The 17086-nt window shown below is 46.7% G+C and overlaps 1 protein-coding gene across 3 annotated transcripts in view; it reads right to left on the bottom strand.

Annotated features, from left to right (window-relative positions):
- Positions 1-8143: 8143 nt before the first annotated feature.
- The window catches only part of PAQR4 (progestin and adipoQ receptor family member 4), a 34786-nt gene continuing 25843 nt past the window's right edge, over positions 8144-17086 (bottom strand). Inside the window, exons 1-3 of one of the 3 annotated variants that reach the window (XM_060256702.1) lie at positions 15094-15147; positions 12720-12938; positions 10785-11778 (exon numbers count right to left, since the gene is read on the bottom strand). In XM_060256702.1, coding sequence (XP_060112685.1) covers positions 11345-11778; positions 12720-12909 — 624 coding nt within the window. In that variant the 5' untranslated portion in view covers positions 12910-12938; positions 15094-15147 and the 3' untranslated portion in view covers positions 10785-11344. Of the gene's footprint in view, positions 11779-12719; positions 12939-14869; positions 14926-15093; positions 15148-17086 lie in introns of those variants that run through there. The other 2 variants (XM_060256703.1, XM_060256701.1) reach the window with 2 other exon arrangements.

Below are 17086 nucleotides of genomic sequence, written 5' to 3'. Positions count from 1 at the left end.
CTCTGGTTCTCACCACCCTGAACAATTTAGTGTCATCCGCAAATTTGGCCACTTCACTGCTCACTCCCAACTCTAAATCATTTATGAACAAGTTAAAGAGGATGGGACCCAGTACCGAGCCCTGCGGCACCCCACTGCTTACCGTCCTCCACTGCGAAGACTGCCCATTTATACTCACTCTCTGCTTCCTATTACTCAGCCAGTTTTTGATCCACAAGAGGACCTGTCCTTTTACTCCATGACTCTCAAGCTTTCTAAGGAGCCTTTGATGAGGAACTTTATCAAAAGCTTTCTGGAAGTCAAGGTAAACAACATCTATCGGGTCTCCTTTGTCCACATGTTTGTTCACCCCCTCAAAGAAATGTAACAGGTTAGTGAGGCAAGATCTTCCCTTGCAGAACCCATGCTGAGTCTTCCTCAATAACCCGTGTTCATCAATGTGCCTACTCATTCTGTCCTTGATAATGGTTTCTACCAACTTTCCCGGTATTGAAGTCAGACTGACTGGCCTGTAATTTCCCGGATCTCCTCTGGAACCCTTTTTAAAGATGGGGGTGACATTTGCTATTTTCCAGTCCTCAGGAACGGAGGCAGATTTCAATGAAAGATTACAGATTCTTGTTAGAAGATCCACAAGTTCAACTTTCAGTTCTTTCAGAACTCTCGGATGTATGCCATCCGGACCCGGTGACTTATTAGTTTTTAATTTGTCTATCAGTTGTAGGACCTCCTCTTTTGTCACCTCAATCTGACTCAGGTCTTTCAACACCCCTTCCAATATTAGTGGTTCTGGGGCGGGCAAACACTTCTCATCTTCCATGGTGAAGACAGAGGCAAAAAATGCATTCAGCTTCTCAGCCATTTCCCCATCCTCCTTCAGTAATCCTTTTACCCCATGGTCATCCAAGGGCCCCACTGCTTCCCTGGCTGGTTTCCTACTTCTAATATATTTGAAGAAATTTTTATTGTTGGTCTTTATGTTTTTTGCAATATGCTCCTCATAGTCCCTTTTTGCCTGCCTGATCACAGTCTTGCATTTGATTTGCCACTGCCTGTGTTCCCTTTTATTAATCTCACTTGGACTGGTTTTCCACCGCTTAAAGGAGTCCTTCTTACCTTTTACAGCTTCCATTACTTTGTTTGTTAACCATGCTGGCCTCTTCTTATACCTGTTTGTGCCTTTCCTAACTTGTGGTATGTATTTTATCTGAGCTTCTAGGATTATAGTTTTAAATAGTCTCCAAGCTTCCCCAAGGGTTTTGACCGTATTTACCTTTCCTTTCAGTTTCCTCCTCACATGCCTCCTCATCTCAGAGAATTTACCCCTTTTAAAGTTAAATGTGGTTGTGGCGGTCTTTTTGGGCAACTCCCTATTTATACAAACGGTGAAATCAATAACATTATGGTCACTGTTCCAAAGCGGCGCAATCACTTTTACGTCTCTCACCAAGTCTTGGGCATTACTTAGGACCAGATCCAGGATCGCCCCACCCCTGGTAGGTTCTGAGACCATCTGCTCCATAGCACAGTCATTGAGAGCATCAAGAAACTCAATCTCTTTCTCTCGACCAGAACACATATTGACCCAATCAATCTGCGGGTAGTTAAAATCACCTATTACGACACAGTTTTTACGTTTAGCCGCTATCTTTAATCCCTCCATCATATTATAATCGTCTTCTCTCTTTTGATTTGGTGGGCGATAACAAACTCCCATAGTTAAATTTCCTTTTGGGCCCTCTATTTCAACCCAAAGCATTTCTAGAAGGGAATCTAATTCTCTTACCTCAGTCTTACTGGACCGTATATCCTCTCTGACATACAGAGCCACCCCACCTCCAACCCTTCCCTCCCTATCCTTCCGATATAACTTATATCCAGGAATCACCGTGTCCCACTGATTCTCCTCATTCCACCAAGTTTCTGAAATTCCCACAATGTCTATGTTTTCTCCCAACACTAAACATTCCAATTCACCAATTTTACTTCGGACACTTCTAGCATTTGCATACAAACATTTATAATTTCCCAAGCAAGCTAGGCCCGCCACCTCTCTCCTGCCGCCTCGAGACTCTAGCAGACAGTCCATACTGTTTGTCACCATCACAGTGGACAACTCTGATCCGTTACTCGGTAGAAAAATAGAAGCCAACCCTTCATCTCTTTGAGACGAGTCCTCCCGAACCAGAGACATTCCATCTCCTGTCGGCTTTCCCCCAAGATTTAGTTTAAAAACTGCTCTGCCACCTTTTTGATTTTAAGCGCCAGCAGCCTGGTTCCATCCGGAGACAAGTGGAGACCGTCTCTTTTGTACAGCTCCGGCTTGTTCCAGAAAGCATCCCAGTGCCTAACAAACTTAAACCCTTCCTCCTTACACCATCGTCTCATCCACACATTGAGACTTCTAATTTGCGCCTGTCTCTTCTGCCCTGCACGTGGAACAGGTAGCACTTCCGAGAAGGCCACCTTGGAGGTCCTGGCCTTAAGTCTCCCACCTAGCAGCCTAAATTTCTCCTCCAGGACCTCACGACTGCATTTCCCCACATCGTTGGTGCCAACATGCACCACGACCACAGGCTCCTCCCCAGCACTGTCTATCAGCCTATCTACTACACGCGTAATGTCCGCTACCTTCGCACCAGGCAGGCAAGTCACCATACGGTCAATACGCGGTTTCGCCACCCAGCTGTCTACTTGCCTAAGGATCGAATCACCAACTACCAAGACCCCCCCTCTCCTCTGCCCAGGGATGGTTCCTTGGCGCGAAAGGATACCCGCTCACCAACCGAAGAAGAGGTCCCTTCTGAGGGCGCATTCCCCTTATCCTCAGCAAGGTGCCCTGTTCCCTCTAGACCCTCACGCTCTCTGGCAGCAACGGGGCTGCCACATTCAGAGTGGGGCTCATCTAATACGCCCCCAAGAGTCTTCCCCAATTGCCTAACTGACCGTCTCTGCTTCTCCAGGGCAGTCACCTCGGCCTCAAGGGTACGAACTCGTTCCCTGAGGACCAGGAGCTCCTTGCATCGAGCACACACCCAAGACTTCTATCCTGTGGGCAGATAGTCATACATGTGACACTCCGTGCAAAACACTGGAAAGCCCCCACCCCCCTGCTGGCATTCTACCTTCATGATATATATGATGAGGAGGAACAACCTGACACTTTGCAGTCTAGACTTTTCCCCCTTGAATACTACTCCAAGTTGCTCCCCAAGGTTTTGAGGACCCTTAATTTTGTGGCCACACCTAAGGAAAATGAGGAGTTGGATCCTGACCTTCCCACAGGCTCAGAGGAAATGATGCCAAAGCTGAGCAGTGTTCAGACGGGGGTTCCCTTACCGGCGGCCTTTTTTTGCTCTGGTTAAGGCGGAGTGGGAACGGCCGGCTAAACCTAAGGCCAACCAACAGGTCATCCCTAAACTCTATTCCCTTACTCCACAGGCCACTAAGAGGCTAAAATTGCCAACGGTGGATGACCCTGTGACTAGCCTCATCTCCAATTCGGTCCTACCCATGGATGCAGATGGTTTACCCAGGGATCCATGTGATAGGAGGATTGAGCAGGCTTTACGCAAGGAATTTGAAGCGACAGCATGGGCTATCAAAGCAGCCACAACATCCTCATTGTTTGCTAGAGCAATGTGTACGTGGTCCAATAATTTAGCAGCAGCGGATAGTGGAGCTCCCAAGGAGTTCAAGGATGAGCTAAAAAAGATTGCCCTATCTGCCGCCTTTGTGGCAGATAGTTCATTGGACACCATGCAACTAGCGGCCAGAGCCATGGCATGTGGCGTGGCGGCTAGACGCAACATTTGGCTGCGTAATTGGGAGGTCGATACTGCAGCCCAGGCTAGGGTCGCAGCAGTACCATTTAAAGGAACTTTGTTGTTCGGGGAGGGCCTAGATAGGTATCTCATTGAAAACAAGGATAAAAAGAAAGTCCTACCCTCTAGGGGTAAAGAAACAAAACAGAGGAAGCCTTTTCCTTCCTTTCGAGACTCCAAAAAGCCATCCAGATCAGGTCCCTTTCGTTCCTTCAGAGGAAAGTGGCAACAGAAAGGGCATGATTCCAAACCCTATTACTCTGGGAAGTCAGACCAGAGTTCCAAACCCTCTTCCAAAAAAGGGGGATCTCAATTACTATACCCCTCACCAGAGGGCAGAAAAAATAGGGGGGTCGCCTCTCCTTGTTCGCAGGCACCTGGAACTAGTCGATTCAGGACAAATGGGTTCTAGAGGTAGTGGAACAGGGCTATGCCATAGATTTCCACTCCCCCCCTCCCAACCACTTTCGTTGGGTTCCGCAAAAAAGAGACTTGATTGCTCACAAAGCAATGCTGACGGCCATTCAACACCTGGTGGATATAGGGGCAGTGGAATCCGTCCCAATACCCCAACAGGGTTTGGGTGTTTATTCAATAATATTTTTAGTTCCAAAAAAGAACAGGGAGTTCAGAACCATCCTGGATCTGAAATGGCTCAACAAGTTTGTTTTAACAAAGCATTTCAAAATGGAGACCCTCTGGTCAGTGCTGTTAGCCATTCAGCCTCAGGATTTTCTGGCTTCCTTGGATCTATCAGAGGCCTACTTACATGTTCCCATTCGGGAATCACACAGAAAATTTTTACGTTTCTCCTACGGGGGGAAACATTTCCAGTATCGGGCCTTACCGTTCGGCCTGAAGTCTTCGCCCCGGGTGTTTACAAAAGTTCTGGTGACCCTGGTGGCGGAACTGAGACTACAGGGCGTGGCCCTGTTCCCTTACCTGGACGACAGCCTGGTGAAGGCGGGGTCATACCAACAATGCCAGGAGGGCGTTCACCGGACAGTGTCCATGTTGCGTGGTCACGGCTTCGTGGTGAATCTGGAGAAGAGCAATCTTCTTCCCTCTCAGAGGCTAGTGCACCTGGGGGTGGAGATAGATACAACCATGGACAGAGTCTTCTTAACCCTGGAGAGACGGGAGAAGTTCTGTCTCCTGTTACAAGGGATTCTACAACGATGCAGGGTGTCGGTTATGATGTTAGCGCAGTTGTTAGGGATGATGGTCTCCTTTCAGGATTTACTCTCCTGGGCCAGGTTCCACACTTGCCCCTTGCAGTTTTTCCTCCGCCCGTTCCAGGAGGTTATAGGGAACGGTTATAGGGTTTGTATGACCACAGATGTCAGTCTATGGGGTTGGGGGGGCTCACTCACAGGATCAAATGTTCCAGGGTCAATGGGAGCCCCACGAAACGAAGCAGAGTATCAACTTCCTGGAGCTCAGGGCGATTCAGCTAGGATTGCAGGGTTTGCAGGCAGTCCTGAGGGGTCGCCATGTCCTGGTGAAAACGGACAACTCAACAGCCAAAGCGTACGTAAATCGGCAGGGAGGAACCAAGGTGAAATCTCTCCATGCCGAGGCAAAGGTTCTCTTCGAGTGGGCGGAAACCAATCTCCTATCGATCAAAGCGGTGCATGTTCCAGGAAAGGACAATCTATTAGCGGACTGGCTCAGCAGACGATGGCTGGACCAGACGGAATGGATGTTGCACAGAGACACCTTCAGTCTAATAGTGGACAGGTACGGCCTGGTGACGGTGGACTTGTTTGCCACGGCAGAAAATTGTCAGGTGGACAGGTTCTTTGCCAAAAACAGAGACACAAGAGCAGAAAGCACCGATGCTCTCAGCGCCGAGTGGCCAGCAGGACTTCTGTATGCCTTCCCGCCCCTTTCTCTGTTACCCAGGGTGATTCAGAGGGTGGTGGAGTTAAGAGCGGAAATGGTGCTAGTGGCTGCTTTCTGGCCGAGAAGGTCGTGGTTCCAGGAGCTTCTGAGGTTGTCGATTCAGCCTCCTTTGAGGCTGCCAAGGAGGGACGACCTTCTGACTCAGGGCAACATGTCTCATCCTCAACCAGACCTGTTACAGTTGACAGTTTGGAGGTTGAGCAGTTGCAGCTCGAGGAGCTAGGTTATAACAAGAGGGTGGTGGACACTATGTTGGCATCACGTAAATGTTCCACTAATAGGGTGTATAATACCACCTGGAAGGTCTTCTCCTCATGGTCGACCCAGCGGGGGTGGGACCCGATGTCGGTTAAGGTTAAAGGTATTCTTTGTTTTCTGCAGGAAGGGGCAGATAAGGGGCTTTCCACTAGCACACTGCGGCGGCAGGTGGCTGCCATATCGTCCATACAAGGGGTGCGGGGGCGTAAAGCCTTGTCGGCACATCCGCATATTAAAAGGTTCTTGAGGGGTGCTGCTCTTCTTAAACATCCACAGGTGCACAGGTTTCCCTCGTGGAGACTGAATGTAGTCCTACATGCCTTGTGCGGGCGTCCCTTCGAACCTCTGGCTTCCTGTGGGATCAAGGAATTAACTCTTAAAATGCTTTTTCTAGTAGGCATCACCACAGCACGGAGAATGTCTGAATTGAGGGCCCTATCGGTTGACAAGGAACTTTGTGTTTTTCATAACGAAAAGGTGGTGCTGAGGCCAGACCCATCTTTTATTCCCAAAGTCAATTCTGTTTTTCATAGGTCCCAGGAGTTGGTTCTTCCAAATTTTTGTCCCAATCCTCAGTCTTCTAAGGAAAGGGAGTTGCACTGCCTAGACGTTAGGAGGGCACTTAGTTTTTATATTGAACGTACAAAAGATTGGAGAAAGTCTGATTCCCTGTTTGTCTCGTTCAGCAAAAAGTCACAGGGACGACAGGTTTCCACTTCTTCTCTTAGCAGGTGGCTATGGGAATGTATTGTTCTGGCCTACAAGGCCCAAGGTCAGACCCCTCCGGATGGGATCACGGCTCATTCTCTGAGGGGTGCTGCAACATCGGCTGTGTATAGGTCCTTCCCATCATTAGAAGCTGTGTGTAAGGCAGCAACTTCGAAATCGGTACATACCTTTACCAGGCACTATAAGGTAGATAAATGGGCTTCAGCGGAGGCGGCCTTTGCGAGGCGTGTGCTGCAGCATGCACTCTAAACAGGGAAGCCGGTCCCGCCCAGGGATGTTCAGCTTTGTTACGTCCCAGTAGTCGGACCGACCCACTGTCCAGACCACCGGAGAACGGAAGATTTGTGTCACTTACTGTGAAGCTTCCTTCTCGGTGGACTGGCAGTGGGTCGGTCCGGCCCGCCCATTAGAGGTTGAGTGGCTTCCTGGGTTTTGGAGATGGATCCTGGAGCCTCTTCTGTTCCTCTCTTGAAAAATATTGCTTTTTCTATATTGGCAATGTTCTGTTTCAATCTCCAGTTTTGTGTGGTGTATTGAAGCGTAATAAACTATTCTCCTCGTTTACTTGTCTCGGTATGTGAATGGGGAGGTGGTGGAAATTTTTTATTCCTAAGGGGATGCGGCTTGGATATACCTGGCGGGAGCTGGGTGGTATAGGCCACTCCCCCTCCGGATCGTTTGGAAGACCCGACCCTGTGGAGAGGAGGAGGAGCCTATACCCAGTAGTCGGACCGACCCACTGCCAGTCCACCGAGAAGGAAGCTTCACGGTAAGTGACACAAATCTTCCGTTCCCACACAGTAGAGGGGTTTGCATAGATGGACACTGTCTAGAAGATTGAAGTGACAAGTGTGTTCTGGTTTCTTGTGCTGCAACTGAAAAGGAAATGTTAGGATTCCTGCACAGTCTTTGGAGCCTGACATTAATAACTGACAATCTGTAACTATGCTTTAAAAAAATAAAATAAAAGTCCATGCTTCTCTCATTTAGGCTGAGGTATGCTTGAACCTGCAAAACTCAGGGGTTGGTGCTAGTGCAAGACTGCCAAATTTAAGTTCCACAGAATCAAAAGTTCATAATTGGATGATTAACAGGCCTGTAATTCAGACTGCCTTCAAAAGAATTCATTTGGTAGCTCTGGGTGGCATTTGTGAAATTCTTCTTAAGCATTTTTTTATATATCCTAAGGGAATTTATGTGCTTTCTTTTAAAAAAATGAACCACATACAATGAATGCAGTGGGCAGCTGCCATGCATGCTGTGGTCATTTACAACCAAGGCCTCAATGCTCTTCTAACCTCACTTCCCACCAAAAAAAACCCCCTTCTCAAACCTCTAGGGGCCTAGAATGAAATGTAGGGTGAGTTTCAAGAGGGTAAGGCTTGTAGACAAGCACCTGAGGAAGCACAAGAGACGACAAAGCAAACCAGGAAAAAAAATGACACAATCATCCTTAGACATCTCTTTATTAGAAGCCAAGACCTGCTGTCTGTCCAGCAGGGTGTTCTGGACCATAAATAACTATAGTTTCCCTGTCTCCTGCCTTCCTGGAGTGCATTTTTAAAAATTATTTGTTGCCTTGCTCTTTTTATTTTAAAGAGATATGTAGCTTCAGCACAGAAGCTGCGAACATTAACTTATGTCCGTCTACCCTGAGATAACAAGAGACAAGACTAGGCTGGGAGTACTTAAAACCCCAGCCCCAAAAATACGAGAGCAGAAAACACGCTTCACACCCCAATGTGGGAGGCCTAAGTCACTCCTTATCCTTCACTGCAGACATTCTTTTAAGGCCACCAACCAGCTGTCTTCTCCATTCACAAAAGACAACCTGTGGCAAATGGAGACCCAGATTTCGTATTTCCTCAAGGGAAACATCTTTAACTCTTAACCCTGTTTTAGGGTAACTGTTCCTGCCAAGACCCATTAAAAATCTGACTTTTAAAATCTGCTCATAGCAACTTTGTCTGCAGTAATGCCCAAATTCCACCCCCCCCCCTGCACAACAGATTAGCTGTTTGATACAAAGATAAGAGCCAGAACAATATGTGACACAGTTGCATCTATTCTTCCCCTGCTTGCTAGAAAATAAAAGCCTGATGCAGCTCAGAGTTTAAAAAGAAAAATGGGGAGGGACTGTTAAACACCTTTCCCTCTAGCCATTTTTCTATAACCTGGCTGCTCACTAGCTGTTTTTCACTCCTGTGGAATATATATACAGGTAACCTTCTCTCCCCAACTTCCTTCAAGATTGTACTCACCCAACAGCAGGGAAAAGAGAATTGCCCAGCTATTTATCATGTCTAGTTTGGCCCTGAGTTGGACCAAAATCCTGTTTGATTTGCTCTACTACATAAAAATTAGATATCTGAATTTCCAAAACAGGTTTTAACTATGTTCATACATGCTCTGTTTTCTCAGCCATTTTGTACAGAATGGATTAAGATTCAGATTAAGGTGGTACTGCATAGAAAATATAGAATCCCAATTGGATGGGGAAAAACTTCTTCCATCTTCTTGTAATCTGTTAAAATATATATGTTAAATTAAATGTTAAAATATTTTATCTTTATTTACAATGGCCCCCAAGTATAGGTTGGGGTGCTGATGTTCATGGCCTTGATTTAAGTACCTTCCTTGGGGACTGAACAAGAGACCCAGAGGATGAAGAGCCGCACAGTTGTTGTTGTTTTAAAAAAAACCAACCAGATGAAGAACCATGTATGTTAAGGGTCTGATCGCCCTACACCTCTCACTTAAAGCTTGGACTTTGAAGACCATTATGGCAACTAAAGAAAAACAACTGTGATTTATATCATTCCAGAGGGATAGCCATGTTGTAGCATGAGTGAGGAATCCTGTGGTACTTTAAAGACTAGCCATTTATATTCTAGCCTGTGTTTTTGCAGATAAGACCTCAGTTTGTCTAGTTTGGAAGTGCTAGAATGAAAATGTGCCACTGGCTTTTATTTGCACTGAGAGTACCTTAATTGTGGGGTAGCAGCTCCCTCCCCCCAATAATAAATTGAACTCCCACCAACCAGGGATGGGGAAAATGCTTGATTTACCATTCCCTACCCAGCAGTCAGAAATGTGGAAGGAAATGGTGTTTATGGCAACAGGACCTGCTAGAAAGCTACTTTGGGCTTGGCATTCCACCCATAACTATGTTCTCAAAAACACCATCTTAAAAATTTAGCTGCTCATCAGGGACCTAAAAATCTTGGCTCTTTTGCCCCTCAGATTTACAGTCAAAACTGGTGGTGCCACTCATATTGAAGCAAATGGAAACTCCCCTGTGCTCCTCCAACCTGGATCAACTAAATTGATTGAGGAAGTCAAATGAAGGAAGAAAGCTAAGTGGCCTTGTGGCTCATAAAGGCCCGTAAGAAAAGAGAGAAGAAAGCAGTAGTAGCTTGTGGCTCCCTTACGGGGGCACTGTTAACACAATGGTGGTGACAACAGCAGCCACTGGGGAATGCTCTTCAGATACATGCTAAACTAAGCCAGCTGCAATAGATGTATAATCGGTAGAGGAGGAAAGAGGAAAAAATTAGATCAATCCAAGAAACAAATACATTCAGGGCTGAGCCCCTTTTCCCTATATCTCTCCATCAGGAGGGAAGTGGGAAGCTGAGGCATGATGCAAAGGAAGCCACAGCCCCTGTTTTGGTGAAAACAGCCAGAAATGGAAGCTTGGCCCCCTGAACTTCCACCTCTATTCCTTTTTCAAGGCCCCTAATTGTCCCCTGTGATGGGGGGGAAAGCTGGTTCAGTGCTTCAAGTCATTTCAGAACAAAAAATGCATACAGAGCACCCCCAATAAGCTGGTTAGCAGCATTCCAGCCGTACTTTTCCTTTGACCCCCCTCCCAAAGACAAAGCTTCCATACCATTCAGTGCAGCAGACCTTGATATCCAGTTGTCTAACCAGCCCTTTTGAAAAATAAGAAAAGTATTGCATGGTGTCTGAAAGATTCCTGGATAAAAAGTCTATTAAATAACTGTCTCTATAAAGCAGAGAAGCTGTACCCAAAAATCAAGCATCTTCTAACCCCCTTTTCTTCCAAGTGCATATCTTATCCCCAAAACAGCTGGAGAAAAAAGAGTGTCCATTGATATCCTTCCTAAATCACCACCACAGCCAATGTAACTATCTATGGTAATAGGGAAAGGTGTACAGCCAATGAGTGTTGACGTAAAAGGTTTAAGTTCATGAAGAAACTTTGTATCAATGATGCCAATGATTTCCTACAATTTATGCGACTACGTCAACCATCAAAGAACATTTGACAACTTTCCCCATCTCACCATGGTGGTAATTTGGAAGAACATCTGAACTTCATAAGCTGTTCTAGAAGCACCTCAACCAATGGAAATCCATTGTCGTATAACTGGAAGTATCCAAACCCTACAGGTGTTGATCCACAAGTGTTCAACCAATGGAAAACTACAGCCCCCAAGAACAAAACCCAAGTAGGTTCTATCCAGAAGACATACATGTGTCCTTCCATGTCCATCAGCCCTTGTAGAAGACTTTGAATAATGACCTTACAGCCCAGACCTCAGAAGTCCTCCCACTTGTCCATCAGTGGAATTCTTCTGTGGAAAGCAGTGGCCGCAATGTGGTCAATCTGTTGGGCAGGCATAGTTGGCAATCCACTGTAGATCAGCCACTACACCCCAGTGGAGATACAGGATGCTGACCACCACCAGCACGTGCATAATCTGATGGCTGTTGAACCAGTAGTCAAAGCTGCCTGGCTTCCAGCGCTCAGGCACTCTCGAGATGTTGATGACACCCCCAAGAAGGGCTAAGCCATCCATTATGAGGTACGAACGCAGAGAGGAAGGGTGGCCAGTGCCCAGTCCCACCCAGCGTAGGTAGAAGAAGAAGAAACGGAAGAGGGCCTGCCAGGCAAAGGACCGCAGGCGCCGAACGCTTGAGCGGGCAGTTACTGCGCAAAAGATGGCATAAGTTGAAAGGGCTGTGTAGGCCAACAGGGCAACGGCACGGGGAAATGGGTTGCAGGCCAGCGTGCAATAGATGATTGGCAGAGCACCTGCGGATGAAAGAGAGAGAGGTTAGCACAACTCATTATTGACTGCTTTTGTAGCAGCCTTTAATAATCCTTATCTGTTCTTGTTAGAACCTGGAAGCTAATCAAGGTCAGCCATGGTTAGTACTTGGATGAGAGATCACCAAGAAAGCCCTGGATTGCTATGCAGAGAAAGGAAATGGCAAACTATCTCTGCACATAGCCTGAAAAATCCTATGGTCTCTATGAGTCAGTCCTTACTTGACGGCATGAGCTTATTATTGTTTTGTCCTCCATTGTCGAGCATCAATAATGTTGACCACTCCAGCTTCTCGGGAAGCAGCAATTTGCTTCTCAAACCTAGCCAGGATCACTTAATCTGCCTTTTCTCAACCCTTTTCCCAAGATTTATAAAGAGATGGAGCTGTCTTACATCGAGTCAGGCCACTGATCTGCCCAACTTAGTACTGCCTGCTCTGACAGACAACAGCTCTGCAGAATCTCAGGCCTTTTGCAACCCCTGGAATCTTTAACTGGGTTGACTGTGGGTGGTTCCAGACAGCTTTCTGTTTCAATCTCACCCAACTGCTTTCCTTCAATCTCACCCAAGTGCAGTCCCTATCACACACAGATATTCTTTGTGCAGGACCCACAATCCATTGTACAGCATTTTTAAATGATCAAAGGAGGTCTGTCTTCTTTTTCTCCAGCAGAAAAACTGGTTAGATGCAACCCTCTGTATGCAAAGTACTCTATACTGAGCCAAGCCTCACTACTTCCCCCAAATAAAACTTCACCCCTTTAATGTACATACCAGATCCAGTTTTGCCCATCCTGCCCCTGGCCTCCCATCCACTCCCACCTCAGGTCCACTGACCCAGCTTCCCATATTCCCTCCCCATCCGACAGCAAGCACTGATTCATCCCAAACAAGAGGTCCCTCACAGAGCACACACTTAACTCACCCAAAGTGTTGACCATGCATACCCCGCACATGTCAAGGGTGAGCAAGGTATGGTAAACGGCTGGGCCTCCCTCGTGGTTCATGAAGAGGTGGTAGAGCACACTGCCCAGCTGTGGAAAAATACAAGCCAGATAGTGTGCTATTCCTAGCCATGCTACTGAGATTCGGGTCCATGGAATGGTCAAGGGCATCAGGAAAAGAAAGCCCAGCAAAGGGATACCTGAAAGGCAGAAAAAGAGAGAGGAGACAGTAAAGCCATTCTAGTATTCTGTTTCTAACCGGGGACAGCAGCGGAACCCACCCATCCCACCTTGCAACTCCCTAAAGCCTCCTACATACAGTATGTCACAAAAGTGAGTAAACCCCTTCACATTTTGTAAATATTTAAGTATATCTTTTCATGTGACAATACTAAAGAAATGACACTTAGCTGCAATGTAAAGTAGTGAGTCTACAGCTTGTGTAACAGTGTAAATGTGCTGTCCCCTCAAAATTACGCAACACACAGCCATTAATGTCTAAACTGCTGGCAACAAAAGTGAGTACACCCCTAAGTGATAATGTCCAAATGGGGCCCAAAGTGTCAATATTTTGTGTGACCACCATTATTTTCCAGCGCTGCCTTAACCCTCTTAGGCATAGAGTTCACCAGAGCTTCACAGGTTGCCACTGGAGTCCTCTTCCATGACAACATCACGTAGCTGGTGGATGTTAGCGACCTTGTGCACCTCCACCTTCTGTTTCAGGATGCCCCACAGATGCTCAATAGGATTTAGGTCTGGAGACATGCTTGGCCAGTCCATCACCTTTACCCTCAGCTTCTTTAGCAAGGCAGTGGTCATTTTGGAGGTGTGTTTGGGGGTCGTTATCATGTTGGAATACTGCCCTGCAGCCCAGTCTCCGAAGGGAGGGGATCATGCTCTGCTTCAGTATGTCACAGTACATGTTGGCATCAATGAACTGTAGCTCCCCAGTGCTGGCAGCACTCATGCAGCCCCAGACCATGGCATTCCCACCACCATGTTTGACTGTAGGCAAGACACACTTGTCTTTGTACTCCTCACCTGGTTGCCGCCACAAACGCTTGACACCATCTGAACCAAATAAGTTTATCTTGGTCTCATCAGACCACAGGACATGGTTCCAGAAATCCATGTCCTTAGTCTGCTTTCTGCAGCAAGCCATTTGCAGGTTTTCTTGTGCATCATCTTTAGAAGAGGCTTCTTTCTGGGACGACAGCCCTGCAGACCAATTTGATGCAGCATACAGCGTATGGTCCAAGCACTGACAGGCTGACCCCCCCATCCCTTCAACCTCTCTAGCAATGCTGGCAGCAGTCATACATCTATTTCCCAAAGCCAACCTCTGAATAGGACGCTGAGCACGGGCACTCAACTTCTTTGGTCGAGCATGGCGAGGCCTGTTCTGAATGGAACCTGTCCTGTTAAACCGCTGTATGGTCTTGGCCACCGTGCTGCAGCTCAGTTACAGGGTCTTAGCAATCTTCTTATAGCCTAGGCCATCTTTATGTAGAGCAACAATTTGTTTTTTCAGATCCTCAGAGAGTTCATTGCCATGAGATGCCATGTGGAACTTCCAGTGACCAGTAGGAGGGAGTGAGAGCGATAACCTGCTCCCCCTTCACACCTGATGCTTTGTACCAATAATGAGTCACATGACCCCAGGGAGGAAAAACGGCTACTTGGGCCCCATTTGGACATCACTTACAAGTGCACTCACTTTTGTTGCCAGCAGTTTTGACATTAATGGCTGTGTGTTGCATAATTTTGAGGGGACAGCACATTTACGCTGTTATACAAGCTGTAGACTCACTACTTTACATTGTAGCCAAGTGTCATTTCTTCAGTGTTGTCACATGAAAAGATATACTTAAATATTTACAAAATGTGAAGGGGTGTACTCACTTCTGTGACATACTGTTAATGGAGCTATGTAAAGGTTAGATCTTTTCTCCAGTTTTAGGAGAAGAAAGAGGGGGGTGGAAGATACAAGTGGTTCTCCCATTCACCTTAAGCAGCCAGATGCAGACTGAAATTTGTAATCTATCCCAGTGCTCTGTCAATCTGCTAATAACACCGATGGCAACCCTACCTGTTCCACACACTTCCCCTCACGCTTGCTTCCCCTCACATTTGCTTTGGAGGAAGCTCCAACGGGAGCATAAATGTCAACTGGAAAAAGTCAAGCAGTGCAGAGCCCACATACAGCTTCCCAGGTGGCTCGTCTGTTTTACCAGGGACGTTTCTAAAGGTATTAATTGTGAAACATTTAGCAAACACTGAAATAAACATCCTTAATAAAACCCAGAAGCTTTTTTGAAAACTCAATGGACTGGATCGCTCACTCCCACCCACTGCTGCAACCTGGTCCATTTCTCTCCAGCAGGCTCTGTCCCCACCAACTCCACCTTTATCCCTGCTCAGCCTCTCTCTCCATTCCCCCCGGAGGTTGCAGCTTTACACAGATTAGGTCTCCCTGAGCCCAATTACTGTGCTAATTTACAAAGCCAGATCTCAAGGGCATGATAAACACCCCCCTGGAGTTCATTAAGAGGACAGACAGCCTCCTTTAGGGGCTCTGCAGCCAAAACCAGAAAAGGGACCTAAGGGAGACTCAAGTCAGCAGCAGACCCAGAGGTAGCAACAGACCTCAGCACTCCCACTGCCCAGAAAGGTTGCCAGTATTTTTTTTATCCTGCTAGGATTCCTTAGCAACAGCAACAAACAAATTCAGAAAGCAAAGTCGTGTTTTGTCACCACTGCGTCTTCTCGGCAGGAAAAGGAGCTCCACTCTTGTATCATGTTAAAGAGTACAAGGGTGGGTAGAGCTACAACCTTAGGCAAAAAGCATGACACACCACTTTAATGCTCTGATGTGCCAGTCTTTTCTTTGCACAGATAATCTGACCTTCTAAAAGCCAAGTGAAGGTGGCAGAAACTCAGTTGGGGTGTGATTTCCTCAGTGCTTCCACTTCAGGTTATCGAAAAAGCCCCTGTGGAACTAACCCGGCAAAGACTCAAATAAAGATAGAAGCCCTACAGTGAGATAGCTGGACAATTTGAAGTGTACAGCTGAAAAAAAATAATGTATGAAGCAGCCTTAGGCCCTCTGTGAAGTTGCCTCATACCAAGTCTGGCCATTGCTTTATCTAGCTCAGTATTGTCTAATCTGACTGGCAATGGAGCAGCTTACCTGGTCAAGATCTTTCACATCACTGGCTACCTGATCTTTCTAATCGGTGACGCCTGGGATTGAACTTGGGACCGCCTGCATACAAAACAAGTACCCTTGCTAGATGAGTCAGGCCACCCGATTTAATGCTGACTGGCAGTAGCTCTCCAGGGACCAACACCTACTACCTAAGATCTGCAGATTGCAAAGACTGAAACTAGAATCTTCTGTGGGCTAAGCAGAAGCTCTCTCCAGGCACCATATGAAGCTGCCTTATACAAGATGAAGCTACTAGTTCATCAAGCCCTGCATTTTGTAGTCAGCTGGCAGGTTTCTGAGGGCAACATATCAAGATCGTTTCCTGTTTACAGTAGCCAAGATCCTTTAATTGGAGATGCCAGAGAATTGAACCATTGGGTGGCCCCACACAGCACTATATAATTAGCCTCTTGGCACACAAGCTGCTGTTGGATATTCTGTAAAACAGTGGTTCTTAACCAGTGTTATCCATATCACTGGTGGGACATGGACAAATTCCAAGTGGGATGCAAAATTCACTGTCCCTCAGTCCCCGTGACCACCTGCACATATGACGTGCTATCTCCTGCCTGCCATGGATTATCCACCTCTGATCTTTTGGCCTGCTAGTAGTAACCTTGGACACTCAGGAGTTTCTCCTGATTCCCCCGTTCTGCCTGCCCACCAACAAGAGTCTTTGATGTGCTGCTTCCTGCCAACCTACCTGCCCAGGGATTATCTGTTGGGCTTCTGCAATTTTTCATGTCCTTGACTTAGCTTAAACAACAGTTTAAATATTTTATCATTTAACTTCTTAAAAGTATTTTAAAATCTCAGAACCTTGTGTATTTGTATTGTCCTTATGTATGACTGGGGAAGGCAATGGCAGACCACCCCATAAAAAAGTCTGCTGTGAAAACGTGAAAGCGACGTCACCCCAGAGTCGGAAACGATTGCTGCTTGCACAGGGGACCTTTCCTATGTATGACTGGTCTAAAGTCTGCTATAATAATAAACTCACTCTAGGTACAATATAAACATGATGCTTGTAAACATATACATCTCCTTGTGGAAAAGGAAGCTTTTTGTTTTTGTCATGCTGGGATTCAGTTGCCCTTTGACCTCTCCTCACTCAATGGACTTGGAGTCCAGGGAGAA

The sequence above is a fragment of the Heteronotia binoei genome, chromosome 15 (genome assembly GCF_032191835.1).
Source record: "Heteronotia binoei isolate CCM8104 ecotype False Entrance Well chromosome 15, APGP_CSIRO_Hbin_v1, whole genome shotgun sequence".
NCBI classification, from domain to species: Eukaryota; Metazoa; Chordata; class Lepidosauria; order Squamata; family Gekkonidae; genus Heteronotia; species Heteronotia binoei.
Note: the sequence above shows the minus strand (reverse complement) of the source record. Positions and strands in the feature narration are given on the sequence as shown.